This window comes from Oncorhynchus clarkii, chromosome 17, assembly GCF_045791955.1.
Source record: "Oncorhynchus clarkii lewisi isolate Uvic-CL-2024 chromosome 17, UVic_Ocla_1.0, whole genome shotgun sequence".
Classification (NCBI taxonomy): domain Eukaryota; kingdom Metazoa; phylum Chordata; class Actinopteri; order Salmoniformes; family Salmonidae; genus Oncorhynchus; species Oncorhynchus clarkii.
The window spans coordinates 65,548,847-65,567,729 of NC_092163.1; the positions used below are offsets into that span (position 1 = coordinate 65,548,847).

General features: G+C 41.7%; 1 protein-coding gene across 3 annotated transcripts in view; it reads right to left on the minus strand.

Annotated features, from left to right (window-relative positions):
* The window catches only part of LOC139371283 (FERM domain-containing protein 4B-like), a 67,538-nt gene that overhangs the window by 31,688 nt on the left and 16,967 nt on the right, over positions 1-18,883 (minus strand). The window contains exons 2-5 of one of the 3 annotated variants that reach the window (XM_071111569.1): positions 3,443-3,508; positions 3,229-3,323; positions 2,665-2,757; positions 1,890-1,974 (exon numbers count right to left, since the gene is read on the minus strand). In XM_071111569.1, the coding sequence (XP_070967670.1) occupies positions 1,890-1,974; positions 2,665-2,757; positions 3,229-3,323; positions 3,443-3,508 (339 nt within the window). Of the gene's footprint in view, positions 1-1,889; positions 1,975-2,664; positions 2,758-3,228; positions 3,324-3,442; positions 3,675-18,883 lie in introns of those variants that run through there. The other 2 variants (XM_071111568.1, XM_071111567.1) reach the window with 2 other exon arrangements.

Consider the following 18,883-nt stretch of genomic DNA (forward strand, 5'->3'; position numbering starts at 1 on the left):
TTGAAGCTCTCATCCTGCTCTACTACAGCCCCGTTGATGAGAATGGGGGCGTGTTCGGTCCTCCTTTTACTGTAGTCCACAATCATCTCCTTTGTCTTGAGGGTGAGGTTGTTATCCTGGCACCACACTGCCAGGTCTCTGACCTCCTCCCTTTAGGCTGTCTCATTGTCGTCGGGGATCAGCCTACCACGTAGTATCGTCAGCAAACTCAATGATGGTGTTGGAGTCATACGTGGCCATGCAGTTGTGGGTGAACAGGGAGTACAGGAGGGGACTAAGCACACACCCCTGAGGGGCCCCTGTGTTGAGGGTCAGCGTGGATGATGTGTTGTTGCCTACCCTCACCACCTGGGGTATAATTGTGTAATTACACAAATATAAATGTATGTTCATGTAATGACAAACAGTATGAGTGCTATTGATCATTGATCAATCAGTCTGCCAAAATCAAATTGCAATAAAACGTTGTTGATGGTCAAAAGTCAGCTTTCAAAAGTCAGACTAATAAGGAAAGTGAAGGGTGGGTGCACCACTCAACCCATTACAATCACTGCTGTGTGTGTGTTTGTGTGTGCGTGTGTGCGCGTATGTGTAAGTATAGGCTAATATGTGATGTATGTGTAACGGCTGTCGTGGGTTGAAGGTGAGGACCAAGGTGCAGCGTGGTATGTGTTCATCTTTTTATTTTGAACTGAACACTGAATAATAAAACAACAAAGAGCATGAACGAAACAGTTCTGTCTGGTGCAGACACAAAAACAGAAAACAACTACCCACAAACACAGGTGGGAACAGGCTACCTAAGTAAGGTTCTCAATCAGAGACAACGATTGACAGCTACCTCTGATTGGGAACCATACCAGGCCAAACACATAGAAATACAACACACAGAACAAACATAGAAATGAAAAACATAGAATGCCCAACCCAACTCACGCCTTGACCAAACCAAAATAGAGACATAAAAAAGGAACTAAGGTCAGGATGTGACAGTATGTGTGTCTGTATGTGTTTGATATGTAAGACCTGTTTCTCCAGCTCCATCATCCAACATGTATGGTAAATGATTTCCTCCTGTTAATTATCACAAATGCTATCTAATATTGTACAACAATTCAGTTCATTTCTGCTACTCTGGCTGTGTGTGGCATGGGAAATATACACAGGTTTCTGAGGGGAGGCAGTGAATCAAGATATTGTTCTTGTTCATGTTGTTAAAGTGCAGCGTTTCCAAAAGAAAGCCCTGAGTCAAATTATATTTTGGAGGATTAGGGAACTATTTGATGCTCATTGTGTTGAAGAATGTAGAATTAGAGTACATAAAACAAAAGTGGGAAGTCTCTGTGAAGTCAGCAAGTGAAGTGAGTTTAGCCCCATGAGTAATGAACTATGTACAGAACAATTACTCTTAACAATGTTTTTGAAAGAGCTTGAAATAATGAATAGTAATGGCCTTCAATTTAATAGTGTCCAGTCAAACAGGCACTCCTTACAAAACAACTGTCTTCTGTAAATGATGTGTAGACAAAATAACTCTGGCCACCAACTGTGTTTTGGGCCCACCTTGCTTGTTTTAAGATGTTGACATCTGGAGCCAACTTTCAGTTCCAGCAGCAACTCATCCTACCAACTAGAATGCCCACAATGATTCCACAGCAGGAACGTTTGTCTTGTAATTCCATTTATGGGATTATATTTCACCCAAATGATCACAGGTCACACAATTGGTTTATGTCTGTGCATGCAGTGGATGAGCCCAAACAGAGTAAGCACATTATTTGTACAATGGCATGGAAATTGAAGGACAGGCTATGGAGGGCTGATTCGTGGCATGCTCAATACAATCATATTGAGTAACAAATGTAAGAAAATGAGTTACATCCACTTACATTGAAGACTGACGATTTGGCATTTAGGAAAAACAGCTCCACTGTTGTATTCTCTTTCAAGAATGTTATCTTCTCAATATAAAACCTGTAAAACACATAATGTAAATTATGGAGTACTTGAATAAGGGTATATAGTGCCCCCCCCTTCCAATTTCAGAACATCTTCTTATTGCAGATTGTCACATTAGTGCCATCTACTGGACATTAGTCTCTACATATGATCCAGGTTACAAGTTTCATTTTATTTAACTAGGCAAGTCAGCTAAGAACAAATTCTTATTTTCAATAAGAGCCTAGGAACAGTGGATTAACTGCCTTGTTCAGGGGCAGAATGACAGATTATTATTATGTTTTATAATTTTTTATAACCTTGTTAGCTTGGGGGACTCGATCTTGCAACCATTTCAGTTACTAGTCCAACGCTCTAACCTGCCACCCCTACAATAACTGTACCTCCGATTAACGCTGATTAACACTGGGGGTTGTCACTTTAGTAGCTTTTTGAGCCTTCTCTTGGGCAACATTGATAGATACCTCACATTTTCAGATGGATTTTCAAATAAACTATATGTAGTCTAGCTCTCAAAGAGGAAGGGGTGTCTATGGATTAAAGTGTGTAAGATACACTGTCAACGTCTAAGACTGATGCTATGTTTGTGATAGAGTACACTTTGGGTATGGTAGTGTACTGGTGGTACACTATGGTAGCTACTACAGTATGGTAGTCCATACTGTAGGCTACCAGCTGAGAGGCAGTGAGAGAGAGATCACTCACCTGACCAGGAACTTGAGCTCCAGTGGACCAGTCTTTTTAGTGAAGTCATGATCCAGGACCCTGCGATCCAGCTGGAGCCATTTACTCTGACCGCTGGGGAAGAATACGAGCAGATGCTACACCGTTAACTATGATGTCAACTGCTAGACTGATACAGAGTTGTCTCACTTGTGTCATGGAGATGCATGCAATCAGCAGCAAGAAAAGGAGCTAAACCGGTTTGCACCCATTCACAGTATTTTGTACCTGACACCACAAGATTGAAAATACATCAATGAACTAGAAAGTAGTTACAGATGTACTATCTTAATTTGATCAGTTTCTCACAGCAGGAAAATAATCCTGCAGCAACAGGAATTGTGAATTATTATGTGTATTATAATGAATGGACATTTATGTAGGGGTTGATACATATTTTGTTAGAATGAATAAAGTCTGACATGTTAAAGTAGAAATTACAAACTTTAGAAGCATTTTTTAAACTTTGAATACACTACAATTTGCATTTCCTGCGACAACAGAGTGATCAAATTAAGATAGAACATCTGTAGGAGTTGTACGTACGTGTCATCAATGAAGGATATTCCAAAATACTCCTTCTCCTTCAGGTTAAAGTGTGAGGACACCAAGTCTAACAGATCCCGGGACAAGAGCTTCGGCTAGGAAAATGAAACCAGTATAAATAAACACAAATTTATGAAGTGTCCACACTAGAGTGTAACATCACAGTGAACAACATTAGAAGTACGGTGGTTGAGGATGTGTGAAGGGTGGGTACCTGGACCATTAGGTCCAGCTTCCTGTCGTCCAGGAGGTGCACCTGACACAGCCGGCCCTCTGTCATCTGTGGGAAGGGAACAGACATGATGAGATCCCCTGGAATAGAGGTGGGCAACACGCGGTATGCCCCCCTTTTGAAGGCCCGCGGATCAATCCCCCCTACCAGGGAAAGACGCTGCACATGATTCATGTCAGTGTTGACTCTCAAGGCTGCTTGATTATGGCGAAGGGTTGTGTTGAGGGAAAAACATGTGGCTCCCACTGGTTAGGCTGGCCTGGCCTCTGTGGTGGAAAGTGACCACGGGGTGGAAATAGAAGTTCTGGGCTGGTGTTAACTGCAGTCTACCAGGGTATTGTTCCCTCCACCACCACAACAGAGCTGCTTTTAAGCTGTTATACAGGTTACTTTTTTGCTTTGTTTTTGAACACATTAAATCTAAATGAAATTACTGACTTATGGGCATGTCTGGACAAAGTATTTTATTTACTGTCACTCACTTAAGCGGATGACATGGTTCTGGTAGGACTCTTTTTTAAAGATGCTACGTCAGATGTGGACAGCTATTTTAAACAGACCAACAACCTTGAAAAATGGTGCTGGTCAAGTGCCTGTGGTCGACCAAAGTAATTGGTAATCGACCACAGGCACATTTGAGCAGTCTGTTCCACAACCAAAAAGAAGGCACTGGTGACCCCACCCACCCTCTACCAACTCAGTTCGAGAGGCTTGCCTCTGGCCGGCACTTCAGAATGCCCTTGGCCAAGTAGAATGTGTTCAAACATTCATTCGTTCCTTGTGCTGTTGGACTACTAAATGGCAAGTCAATTGTATCATTGCAGTTGGGACAGGGGTCGGTTGTGAGTGAATGTATCAGTATCCTTTATGTTTTTAGTGTATGCAACATAATGGACTGACTGGTTTAAATGTGTATGATGTGAGAATGTTTGCATATGTGATCCTTTTAATGGAAGGTGATGCCAAAGAAAAATGTCCATCCTGGATGGACAAAGTTGAATTCTATTCTATTATGTAAACTCTATTTTTCTGAAGTCAAACTGTAGTTTCTAGGCATTTCAAAAGCAAAGTTGAATCTCTAGAGATGATTCTCTTGAGAATTCAAGCCCTTTCGGAATGGTTCAATAGCCCACTTATATAGCAAAGACCAAGAACCTTAATCAGAAACACAAGCATGGATTACTAGATGACAAGTTTCTATAACACAGAGAAAAAAAACACAAGACTTGTCTTCATAGAACATAGGATTGTGTGTCATCCGTATTAATAGAGAATTTTTATAGCTGTTGATTACACAATCTCCATTGTCTAAACAGGGATTAGTCACTATAGTGATTGTGGGGGTTGTCAAGTGCATGATCCACACTACGGTGCATTTATCAATGCTGCATTGTTACGGACAAATGACATCCAAGCATACAAACAAAGAGGCCAGTAGCTCCATGGTCTAAAATGTGTTAGTCTTCCAACATTGTTTCATGGGATGAAGTGGGACAATATTAGTACAAATTTTGAGTTAAAGTATTTTAAAAAATCAAGTATCTCCAACATGCTCCCTGCTTTTCTGCTCCTTTTCTGTGCCTGTCTTTGTCTACCCCAAAAGCCCCCTTTACCTACAGTAACTCCATTTCAAATTCACCTTAGCAAGACATCTAATGAGCTACTGCTCAGTCTGAACCCTATCCCAAAATCATTACACCACAGTTCACTGCACAACAATTCATGTTCCTTACTTTAGTAGCGTGGAAGTAAAAGAAGACCCACTGGGCACAGACATACCTATCCCCACATTGGTTCAATGTAATTTTCATTGTAAAGACTTGGAAACAATGTTAATTCAACCAGTCTGTGCCCAGTGGGAAGTTTTGTTGGTGACTACCTATCCTATCCTATCGGCATGGCCGATTAATTAGGGCCGATTTCAAGTTTTCATAACAATCGGTAATCGCCTTTTTGGACGCTGATTATGGCCAATTACATTGCAATCCATGAGGAAACTGCATGGCAGGCTGACCACCTGTTACGCGAGTGCAGCATCAAAACAACCTTGTGGCTGCAAGGAGCCAAGGTAAGTTGCTAGCTAGCATTAAACTTATCTTATAAAAAACAATCAATCTTCACATAATCACTAGTTAACTTCACATGGTTGATGAAATTATTAGTTTAACTAGCTTGTCCTGCGTTGTATATAATCAATGCAGCACCTGTTAATTTATCATCAAATCACAACCTACTTCAACTTCGCCAAACGACTGATGATTTAACAAAAGCACATTCGCGAAAAATGTACCCAAACTATAAACACCAATGCCTTTCTTAAAATCAATACACAGAAGTATAGATTTTTAAACCTGCATATTTCGTTTTTAAAAAATCATGTTAGCAGGCAATATTAACTAGGGAAATTGTGTCACTTCTCTTGCGTTCAGTGCAAGCAGAGTCAGGGTATATGTAACAGTTTGGGCCGCCTGGCTCGTTGCGAATTGTGAACTAATTTTCCAGAATTTTACATAATTACGACATAACATTGAAGGTTGTGCAATGTAACAGCAATATTTAGACTTAGGGTTGCCACCCGTTCGAGAAAATACGAATGGTTCATAATTCACTGAAAGAATAAACGTTTTGTTTTCGAAATGATAGTTTCTAGATTTGACCATATAATGACCAAAGGCTCATATTTCTGTGTGTTATATTATAATTAAGTCTATGATTTGATATTTGATAGAGCAGTCTGACTGAGTGGTGGTAGGCAGCAGCAGGCTCGTAAACATTCATTCCAACAGCACTATTCTGCGTTTTCCAGCAGCTCTTAGCAATGCTTGACCCACAGTGCTGTTTATGACTTCAAGCCTATCAACTCCCGAGATTAGGCTGACAATACTAAAGTGCCTATAAGAACATCCAATAGTCAAAGGTATACGAGATACAAATGGTATAGAGAGAAATAGTCGACGCGTCATAATTCCTAAAATAACTACCACCTAAAACTTCTTAACTGGGAATATTGAAGAACTGGGAACATTGAACCACCAGATTTCATATGTTCTTTGTTCTGAGCAAGGAACTTAAACATTAGCTTTGATATATGACACATATTTCACTTTTACTTTCTTCTCCAACACTGTGTTTTTGCATTATTTAAACCAAATTGAACATGTTTCATTATTTATTAGAGACTAAATAGGTTTTATATGTGTATTATATTAAGTTAAAATAAAAGTGTTCATTGTTCATTCAGTATTGTTGTAATTGTCATTATTACAAATACATATATAAAAATCGGTCGATTAATCGGTATCGGCTTTTTTTGGTCCTCCAATAATCGGTATCGACGTAGAAAAATTATAATCGGTCGACCTCTAATCCTAACCAACAAGTGTCAGGATGGACCGCTGAAGAAAGCAGTGTTTTGGAACATTTTCCAAATTTGACAGAAATATACATAGTTAGAACATGTCTCATTTGTTCATGAACAAGATGCAATAAATTACTGGAAGCTTATATATAACGTGCAACTCCAAACATTTTGGGCGTGCACCAGCTCATGCTTTTCACTAGACTATGGGTGTGTTCATAAATTCCCTCTGTAGTACCAGAGAACGAATTCAGAGTGTAGTCAGATTGTCAGTTCGTTAATTCAGAGCGTTCTGACCTCACAACGGCAGTCAAGCACCCAATCTAACTGGCTAAAGTTAGCTAGCATGCTAGCTACTTCCAGACATAAATGAGAGAACACCTCACTCTGACAATTTTTCCTAACAATTTTTTAACAAGTGTCAAGATGGACCGCCCCTCACATAAGGCAGAAAGGCTAGAGGCCATGGCTTTAGAGAGAAGTTGACTCGCAGGTTTAAAGGAAGATAATGTGATGTGTAATAGTCATGCCAGAGAGGTCATCCCCCTAAAGGCCTGTCATTGGGGCGGGGCGTTCCAGCCGTGGCCTCTTCACACGACCTCCAGCCACTGACCTACATAGGCTTAGCTCCAACCCTGCAGCATTAGGCCATGCCTGTAATTGACTGCTTATCAAGCTTATTCACATATTCTCACTGATTACCATCTCCTAACACCAGCTATCTTCACTGACAATGTAATTTAGCTTTTAATGGTAGTTCATAAACAACCTTTCCTAATTTGAATTCTTGACATTTTTTTACGTTTGGAACTAAAATGTATATAGTTAGAGGATGTCTCATTTGTTCATGAACAAGATCCCATCCAGGTGCTCCAACAAATGACAGCACTTCAAAGACAACCTTCAAAGATCAAAAGACTGGCCGTGCTGCTTCCTGATGACTTCCATATGTGCAATGAGACCCATGTTAAACCTGTCTCTGTGACTCATAAAGAAACACCCTGTCCTGAGTCCTCACAGGCACAAACAGTAAACTTTCACCCAACAGACAATCTATCAAATACAATATGCAATTCTAAAAGTCCAATTAAAACATGGTACCCTTTGGATATGATTCATAGTTATAGCCACAATGTGACGGTTATTCTACAGACTCCAGACAACTCCTGACAGATATATACATATACAGAAAGCAAGGTGTAAAACAGTATCAACAAGACAGGTCAAATTAGAATATATATTAGACATGATCTTGCTCCAGCCACCAGTACATCCCAGTCGGCAGCCGGCACAGTAGCTGTCAACATAGTAGTCAATAAAAACCACATTGATTAGAGCTGCATGTACAGAACAACTTTTCCCCTGGAGTAAAGGGATTGATTGGTAACACAGTCCCAGCGTACCTGATAGAACTCCCCGAGCTGCCACCATGTCTGTAGGAAGCGGCTGGCTGGCATGATCCCCTGAGAGGACCACCTTCTGAGGGTCTGCTCTGCCAAGCTCCACACAACCTTGCTGCTTGATGCCAGCAACTCCTCCACTCCAGACATGAAGCCCAGAGCCATGGCTGTCACTTCACCGCTCACTCACTCACTCCCAGAGACCAGACTGAGATACCCTGTGCCCGGTACAGTCTCTCTCTACCGATGAAGTTGTAGAAAGTCTGTGATGCTTGAGAGATGCTTGAAAGGTAAGCACACTACTCTGTCTTCTTGGCCCAAGAGAATGTACGCTGCTGAGTAAAACACCAACTTCACTCTGTGTCTAGAGGATGTTGTGACTCAGAATGTCAATGCCCTGGAGGAACGTCAGTAGTAGTCTACTACTACACACACACTTTACTATGTCTCCCTGCTGATGTAATCTGTGAGAGTCACAGCTCTGGTCTAGAGAGACTGGAGTTGTAGAGCTGGAGTGGAGTGACACGCCGTAGGGTGAGCTCCCAGCCTTCTGCCCTGGGCCCTGGTCCAAGACAGCCTGACACTCACATGGCAAAGGGCTGGACAGAGCCACAGAGAATCAGCCTATAGAAGCTTGGTCTGCAGTGCACGCCACATAAACACACTTTACACATACATGCTGTACCTACACTCACAGGCAGACAGCTCAGTCACTCCATCCCCGCCTCATAAACACTCTATTTTCTTTCTGACTTAACGCTTAATCTTTTTCTTGAGGTTTTCCACTCTGTTGGTAGCGTCATTTTAGACTGTAGTTGTTCCTTCATTAGGGAAATGGATCAACTGTAATGCTAGTGTTATACGCCATTTGGAAGGTTCAGAGAGTGGAACGTCAACTATATGACAGTTAAGACCAAATAGAGGCAGCATACAGGAGTTCCAGAAGCTGTGATTTTTTTCTTGACAGGCAACCACCATCTCAATGATCTTGCTTGACACACACCAATTTATAGGCACTCGCCAGGCATTACTAATCAATCACTAACATCCCATTCCTATCCTTTATCTGATAATGGTATTCAAATATATAATATCACATTAGATATAAGATATTGCTATATAATAGTGTGAAATAGCGTGTGTAGATTTGAGTGATTCAGGATGGTTTCTGAAGGTCATTCATTTTCTCTGTACAGTACTCTGGGTGCAATTTCCCGAGGACAGTGGCCGTCTACACCCATCATATTCCACACTACTCCACATATTCCACACTACTAAAAATACTAAAACTGAAACTGTATTTTTTTGGAAATTGTTTAATGTTGGAACCTACATGTGACATCAGAATGTAGCGGATATAGCTTAGGTGTCACATCCTGACCTTAGTTCCTTTTTTATGTCTCTAATTTTGGTTTGGTCAGGGTTGGGGGTTGAGTTGGAGTGGGCATTCTATGTTTTTGTTCTATGTTTTGTATTTCTGTGTTTGGCCTGGTATGGTTCCCAATCAGATGCAGCTGTCTATCGTTGTCTCTGATTGAGAACCATACTTAGGTAGCCTGTTCCCACCTGTGTTTGTGGGTAGTTGTTTCCTGTTTTGTGTTTTGTCACCTGATAGGAATGTTTCGTTTTTTCGTTGTTTCACCTTTGTTATTTTGTGTTCAGATTAATACCATGCTGCATTTTGGTACGATCCTTCATATTCCTCATCAGACGAGGACGAGAATCGTTACATTAGGAAAAGTGGGGAAAGATTTCCATAGTGTAGTTACTCTTGATATCAAACATTGACATTTGAAATACTGTGGGAAAAACATACTCATATTGGTTAATTTATTTTGAATATTTTTACATTCCTTTTAGCAAAGAAGGATGTGCATATTTCCCCAAAGAGCCGTACACCATTCTGACAGAAACTGAAGAAAACAAGTGAAAAGAGATAAAATGTGTGGACCTATACGTTTTTAGTTGAGTCAAACTAGCGGTGTCTCATCTGGCAACAATAGCTTGCTGTTTGTTTGTGCGTTCTGAGTCTCATAAAACACGTTTGCAGTCAGCACGTACAGAACATGTCGCAAAGCCCTCTGAACAACATCCGAGGGATCATCTGAAACAAAGCTGAATCATGGAATACTCGTAACAGGCCTGATTACTGTGAGAGTAAAATCAAATAAAATCCAAATTTTATTTGTCACATGCGCTGAATACAACAGGTAATACTTACAGTGAAATGCTTACTTACAAGCCCTTAATTAACCAACAATGCCGTTTTTAAGAAAAATAAGTGTTAAGTAAAAATATAAGTAAAAATAAAACATTTAAATAACAAATAGTTAAAGAGCAGGCATCTATTATCTCATCTATGGAAAATGTATCTCTTATCATCTCTGCCCACTGCCAATTGTCCTGACTGGAAAGACATGCATGATTGTTGAATCTTTTGGACTTCATGTGTATAGTCTGATAATTTATGGTAGTTTCCTAGCGCAGTAAAGACAAACACTTATTGAACTAAACAATCACCCAGGGTAAAGTCCAACTGGCATTTTTGCAATAACATATCTATTGCAGATGAGACACAAAGTATGGCACTGCAGTCTAGCTTTAACATATACAGTAGCTCCATGATGACAAGACCTTCAGGAGGAATTCAATTATTCTATTTCGAGGTGACAACCATAAAGTATTTTGTATTTAAGATTTCAAATAGTTGAATCAAAAAGTTGTTTGATAAAAACATCTAATGACAAAACCTAGGTATTTAATGTGTGTATTAGGGGATGACTGGATTTTGATAGATCCATTTCAGGGTGATATTGTCACACCCTGATCTGTTTCACCTGTCTTTGTGCTTGTCTCCACCATCTACCAGGTGTCTCCCATCTTCCCTCATTAATCCCTGTGTATTTATACCTGCGTTTTCTATTTGTCTGTTGCCAGTTTGTCATGTCCTGTCAAGTCCTACCAGCGTGTTCCCTGTGCTCCAGTTTGTGATTTTCCTAGTCTTCCCAGTTCTGACCTTCCTACCTGTCCTCACCCTGTACCTGCCTGACTCTGATTTGGATTACGACTCTTTGCCTGCCCCTGTAATAAACTCTAAGACTTGTACTATCTGCCTCCTGTGTCTGCATCTCAGTCTTAGCCTGAGCCATGATAGATATAATTAATTAGAGGCCCACATTGAAGCTATACAAGAGTGCAGTGGGGGAGGGGGGTGTATTCAATCAATCATGTTGCTTATGACACACACACAGAGTGGTAACAACTATGAAGACCACAGCTGTGGTGGACACAATACCATCGTTATCACCAATATACTGTATGTCACCATATTTAGCGACAAAAAATAAAGAGTACAGAGTTTTTGCCTGTGTCCACTAGACAATGCAAGCACTTACAACATAAAACCAGTGCAGAAGCTATAGATGGCATCCTTAACTGTCAATAGAGTGGAGGGTTCCTGTGATATTACATGAAAGTGTGATATCACATTCCCTCTGGCCATATCTCCTGTCCCATTCTATCCAGAGACCAGGGACCAGGCAGTAGCCAGATGATTCCCTCCACAGTGAGAGGAGTAAAGGTCTGTTTGCTTGTATAACACACACGGACATGCAGGGGCTGCCTTCCATAGAGAGACAAAGGAACAGCCAAAACACACACATGTGCACACAGCAACTCGAGAACACAGAAACGCACACATACACACACCCACTCACCCACACACCGCCCGCAGGTGCCTGCTATTCACAACTGATATCCATGTGTGATGTGTTTCATTGGGCGGCGGGGGGGGGGGGGGGGTAGAGGTAGGGGTGAGACCAAAACAAGAAACCGTTTGTGAATTTGCAGACAGAGGTGATCCCAGGGGGATGAGAACCGTCGACCACTCTCACCTCTCATAGGGAGAACCACTCTTTATCTATTCCTAAAATCATCTGTCTGCAAGAATCCATGTCTCAAGAGGATATTCTATTCAGCTCTGTAAATGGATGCCCCAGGCCAGTTTGACATTTCCCCTCATACTAGTCTTGCTTGGCCGATCTTACAGTGCAGTGCATGGGAATGAGACTACCCTCACACTACCCTCACAAAATCCAAACCGGCAGTTAATCTGGGCCTTTTGAAGAATGGCGGTGATACAATGCAGAGGTGTGTAGGATATTTTCTGCCACAGATCTGTGAAACCTTAAATATTTCCTTATATTCCCTGATGAGAAAGAAAGGATAGATCTATCCTCTCCTCTCACTCCTCTGGTTGTTGATGCATTGTGAGGGGACACAGGTGCTCCAGCTGTCTCTCTCACTCTGATTCACCCATCTGTTTCCATAATGAGAGACCCGCCGCTAGAGAGGCTGGTAACACTGACTGCAGCTCTGCTCTCAGCTGTAAACAGCATGACCTCACACTCTGGCCCACTCTCCTCTCTGAGGTCACTCTCGTAAACACTTCACTGACAAGCCCCCTCCAAGTCATCTGCTCCACAGAGGAATACGTTTATTTGAATGATGATTATTGTCGTCATGACTTCAAGAGTGTGCTTTACCATCAATTGCGTTTTTTATCTCCTAATGAGTTGAATACAATCAATTGCGGAGAATGAAGTCACTGTTGACTTGTAATTCATACTGCAGTTGCCAGACAACACCAGTAGGCAGAGTAACATCACACTACTAGACCAGACTCCACTACTGAATATGTATAAGGCAGTGGTCAGTCTACAACTTTCGTCCTTTTGTTCTAGCCCACTGAATCAGGTGTGTTAGTCCTGAGCTGGAACAAACCCCTGAACATCCTGTCGTTCTTTAGAATAGGTATTTGAGACCCCTGATTTGTAAGGAGTACATTTAGTGCTGAGAATGTTCAGCCAATCATGTCCTGGGTGCTACCTTTATGACAATCATGTCCTGGGTGTTACCTTTATGACAATCATGTCCTGGGTGTTACCTTTATGACAATCATGTCCTGGGTGTTACCTTTATGACAATCATGTCCTGGGTGTTACCTTTATGACAATCATGTCCTGGGTGTTACGTTTATGACAATCATGTCCTGGGTGTTACCTTTATGACAATCATGTCCTGGGTGTTACGTTTTCTGATAATCATGTCCTGGGTGTTACCTTTTATGACAATCACGTCCTGGGTGTGACCTTTATGACAATCATATCCTGGGTGTTACCTTTATGACAGTCATGCCCATCCTCCTCTCATGTTCCTAAAGCGTTCTCATCTGATTAGTGAGTCCTTTGAGGAGATGATTACACACCACAGGCATGCTCTGGTTCTGGTACTGAGGCAGCGGATGTCTGTTTCAATATAGATACCTCTCAGTCCAATTCCATAACTCATCAGTTTTAATAGGCTTGGGTCTGTAGAGAATACAATGAGGGCATGACAGTACAGCCCGTGCTACCGAGATCATCACACGTCTGTGTCCCCGAGCTAATTTCATTAGAATGTCAATTACCATGTGCAGTAAACGCTCAGTTAATTGTCTAAAAGAGGATGGCCTCCCACAGTAGCAGACACACAGCTCCAGCACAGGGCAGGGTAACATCTGTTAACACACAGCTACAGCTGACAGGCAGGCAGGCTGGGACAAGAACACACAGAGTACAGTACGGCTGACAGGGCACAGCCCCATGCCACATACAGAGATACAGCTGTTAGGCAGGCTAGGACATGAACACATATAGTACAGTAGGACTGACAGGGCACAGCCCCATGCCACATACAGAGATACAGCTGTTAGGCAGGCTAGGACACGGACACATATTGTACAGTAGGACTGACAGGGCACAGCCCCATGCCACATACAGAGATACAGCTGTTAGGCAGGCTAGGACACGGACACATATTGTACAGTAGGACTGACAGGGCACAGCCCCATGCCACATACAGAGATACAGCTGTTAGGCAGGCTAGGACACGAACACATATAGTACAGTAGGACTGACAGGGCACAGCCCCATGCCACATACAGAGATACAGCTGTTAGGCAGGCTAGGACACGGACACATATTGTACAGTAGGACTGACAGGGCACAGCCCCATGCCACATACAGAGATACAGCTGTTAGGCAGGCTAGGACACGGACACATATTGTACAGTAGGACTGACAGGGCACAGCCCCATGCCACATACAGAGATACAGCTGTTAGGCAGGCTAGGACACAAACACATATAGTACAGTAGGACTGACAGGGCACAGCCCCATGCCACATACAGAGATACAGCTGTCAGGCAGGCAGGCTAGGACACAAACACATATACTACAGTAGGACTGACAGGGCACAGCCCCATGCCACATACAGAGATACAGCTGTCATGCAGGCTAGGACACAAACACATATAGTACAGTAGGACTGACAGGGCACAGCCCCATGTCACATACAGAGACACAGCTGTCAGGCAGGCAGGCTAGGACACGAACACATATAGTACAGTAGGACTGACAGGGCACAGCCCCATGCCACATACAGAGATACAGCTGTCAGGCAGGCTAGGACACGAACACATATAGTACAGTAGGGCCAAGGCAAGGCAAGGGCCGCATGGTGGACAGTGTTAGCATTCCATCTATTCTCAGAGATGACGCCCATGACATGCCTTCAGTGACAGGGAAAGCCTCCTGACTGCTGCCTCTGTTCCAGGATATCACATTCCAGTAGTGGCATTTTGTAGTCATAATTCAAATATGAGTGGATTAAAATAAATAAATACAAAAATGTAAAAGTATCAAGTCTAGTTATGCATTAGTGATTGCTTGATTATTATGCTACGTCTCATACGTTGTAGTGTTTGTGTTTACCAAATTAAATGGATTTTGATCACTTTTACTCTTCCTCACTGCTCTAATATGCTCTCCCTATTCAGACGGGTGGCTTTATAAGCACACATTCTGCATTTAATCAACAGGGATGAACCTATAGATTCTGAGAGGGCTGTATCTTCTCCCCTCTGTGAGCTCTTAAAGTCACACCACCATGTCTGTGAATGAGAGGTCCACATTATACTCCTTGAGGAAAGTTGTCAGTACATCTTTGTAATACACACACAGGACATACCCGATTATACCCAATTAAAGCCATGTGATTAAGCTCTAGTTGGTGAATGTGGAGAGAGAGAAAAGCTTTTTGTGTGCTGCCGGGCGGTAGAGTCAAGCCCGGCTTTGTGCAGCATGGCAGGGGTTGGAGGAGAGGGGCCTGGGGGTCTGGACTGCCACCACCGTCCCATTGAGATGTCTGTTATGGCTGGGGATGTGGGGCCTGGTTCTCTGCACCCTAGGACACTGCTCTGGGGCCTGCTGAAGGCCCTGGCCTGTGACAAACACTGTGCGTGCATAACCCAGATGCCACTGAGCTGAAGGGGCTGAGGGGGTGAGACAGTGTCCATGGTGTCAGTCGCACACTGTCTGACCCTATCAAATAAGCCCATGGCCCCAAGGGATTGTGGGTGCTGCTGAGATTTTCAAAGGCAGCAGTGGTGGAAAAAGTATCCAATTGTCCTACTTGAGTAAAAGTAAAGATACCCTAATAGAAAATGACTCAAGTAAAAGTGAAAGTCACCCACTAAAATATTAATTGAGTAAAAGTCTAAAAGTATTTGGTTTAAATATAGTTAAGTATCAAAAGTAAATGTAAATCATTTCACATTCCTTAAATAACCAAACCAGACAACACAATTTTCTTGATTTATTATTTTACGGATAGTCAAAGGCACACTTTATTTTATTTATTTATTTTATTTCACCTTTATTTAACCAGGTAGGCTAGTTGAGAACCCCTTTATTTAACCAGGTAGACTAGTTGAGAACAAGTTCTCATTTGCAACTGCGACCTGGCCAAGATAAAGCATAGCAGTGTGAACAGACAACAACACATAGTTACACATGGAGTAAACAATAAACAATAAACAAGTCAATAACATAGTAGAAAAAAGAATCTATATACATTGTGTGCAAAAGGCATGAGGAGGTAGGCAATAAATAGGCCATAGGAGTGAATAATTACAATTTAGCAGATTAACACTGGAGTGATAAATGATCAGATGAACATGTGCAGGTAGAGATACTGGTGTGCAAAAGAGCAGAACGGTAAATAAAATAAAAACAGTATGGGGATGAGGTAGGTAAATTGGGGTGGGCTATATACCAATGGACTATGTACAGCTGCAGCGATCGGTTAGCTGCTCAGATAGCAGATGTTTAAAGTTGGTGAGGGAGATAAAAGTCTCCAACTTCAGAGATTTTTGCAATTCGTTCCAGTCGCAGGCAGTCCACCATGCGGCCCTTGCCTTGCCTTGGCCCTACTGTACCATTCACACACTGATGACATAATTGACAAATGAAGTATTTGTGTTTAGTCAGCCAGATCAGTGTGTGAATGGAAAAAAATCTGTCTGCTAAGCATTCAAAATGTAAAGCATACTTCTGAGTTTCAGGGAAAATGTATGGAGTAAAAAGTACATTATTTTCTTTAGGAATGTAGCGGAGTAAATGTAAAAGTTGTAAAAAATCTATGACTTAAGTAGTACTTTACTTAAGTCGTACTTTAAAGTACTTTACACCACTGAAAGGCAGAACTGTTAGAGAGAAAACAATGACCTGGAGCTGCAGGGTTTTAATATGATTTGCAAGAGATGGAGGACATGAAGGGCTGCTCTTAACATCTCTGCGGGGGTCCTAAGAGACAGACAAAGAGAGGGGGGAGAGAGAGAGAGAGAGAGAGAGAGAGAGAGAGAGAGAGAGAGAGAGAGAGAGAGAAAGAGATTCATATAACATGTATGCTGATATCTCATGCTTGATTGTCTAGCTCCTCTAACGTACTGTTTCTGTTTAGCTTGTTTACGTATTCATGATTGAGGAATTGACTTTATTCTATAAATGACATGAGTGTCACGCTATGCCTGCTCAACAACACATCACTGTTCAGTCATGTTTAAAATATTTTTTTCTTTTTTCATTTTAGTCAACACAAAAACAAAAAAATCTGTGGAGAAACTAAATTTTCCTTTGAGCCAGCCCTTGTAAAACAAGTTTGTGCTGCCTGGTTTTATTTAAAGCTATATATTCAACAATAACATTGTCCTTGTTCAGTAAATATAGATGAATTACCACCACCATGCATCCAATTTCCAGAGTAATGTGAATGGTGCCCAGGGGAAGGTCTTTAGGGACTTTAGTGAAAAGGTTATTCTGAATGCTAAACCAACTGTCGAGAACGCAGTGTTGTAGACACACACAGTGGACATGTGTCGCATTATCAATGCAAAATATCTATACTTCGAAGACCTATATAACCAAATATCTCGCTCCAGTTAAATCCTACAACCCAACCCAGTCTTATCACTCACTGACTTATTTTATGCACTTTCTTGTACATCCTTTAGAGAGTGTTTGTCAGTTGATAACTACCATAACTACTGGATAATGTAATGAGACCCTCTGGTGACTTAAGCTGATCACTGTCAAACAGCTTTATCAGGCCAGCAAAACATGTGTAGGGAAGACCTCCCTGACTTAGAGGGGCAATGAAAACCTCAGAACATTACCACTCCAAATTTGATAAGGAGTAAAGACTTTTCACTATGTGTGGATTTTATAGACAGAACAGACCATGAGGCATTATGGGAAAAAGGCTAGCGGATACCCAACAGTCACTGTGGATTACTCACCATTGGTCCATTGGAGCAAACCACCAATGTGATAGAGGACCTCTCAATCTGTCATAGTGTGAACACTTATGCCAGGGTCTGTCTATTCCACTTAGGAGGCAAACTGAGCTCATGGAAAGTCAGGATTTGGCATTGAGTTGTGCTTTGGTGGGGGTTGCATATGCAATGGTGTGTATTCATGGATACAAAAGGAAGCCAGGCTACCACAAATATTTGACCAATAAAAACATTTCAATTATAAAATAATTTATCTTTTGTCTCTCTGGATTGTCATAATTTTTCTGTAAATTCGCAAGTGGTTGAATCTCACCTGAGAAATCATCAGAGCGAGGGAAACAGCACCCCTCTTTCTTAGTATGTGTAGACCATGTATATGTTGGCGCCGTAGTATTTCAATAATTGATGCCAGCAAGTATTTGGACTCCCTTGATCATTTTTAAAAATAAAGTAATTAGCCAATCAGAGTTGAGCTGAGCTCAACTGTAGGTTGTTCTGGGGCAGCAAAACACCCACCAAGGGTGGCCAGTTTGGATTTGGCTTCTCATAAAATTACATCCTGAGCAAAACGTCCATCATTGCCAGAATAACGTGTCTGTTTCTTGTCTGCTTGTGTTGATGTCCTGCAGTAGCTAGCTTGCTAAATTGGCCCTTTCCTAAGCCATGGACGGTGATGGGGATTTGGACATGTGGTTATGACTTAATTCTATGTAGAGGCCAATGATTATGATGGTGATTCTGATTTAACCATATATTAAAATATTGTGCCACTGGTCTGAGATGATTGAAGTTCAATATGTAGCCTACTGTAGATGTAGCCTAGTTGGCTCACATTAGGTAGCTAGCTAAACTAGCTGGTTCATTGTTGCCCATCGGAGGAAGTTAGGCTAGCAAGCAATTTAGCTAGATTGCCTATGGAAAAAAAAAACAAAGGCTTACAGAGCCATAGACCATTTGCCAACATGAAAGGAATTAGGACAGCATTGGTGTTC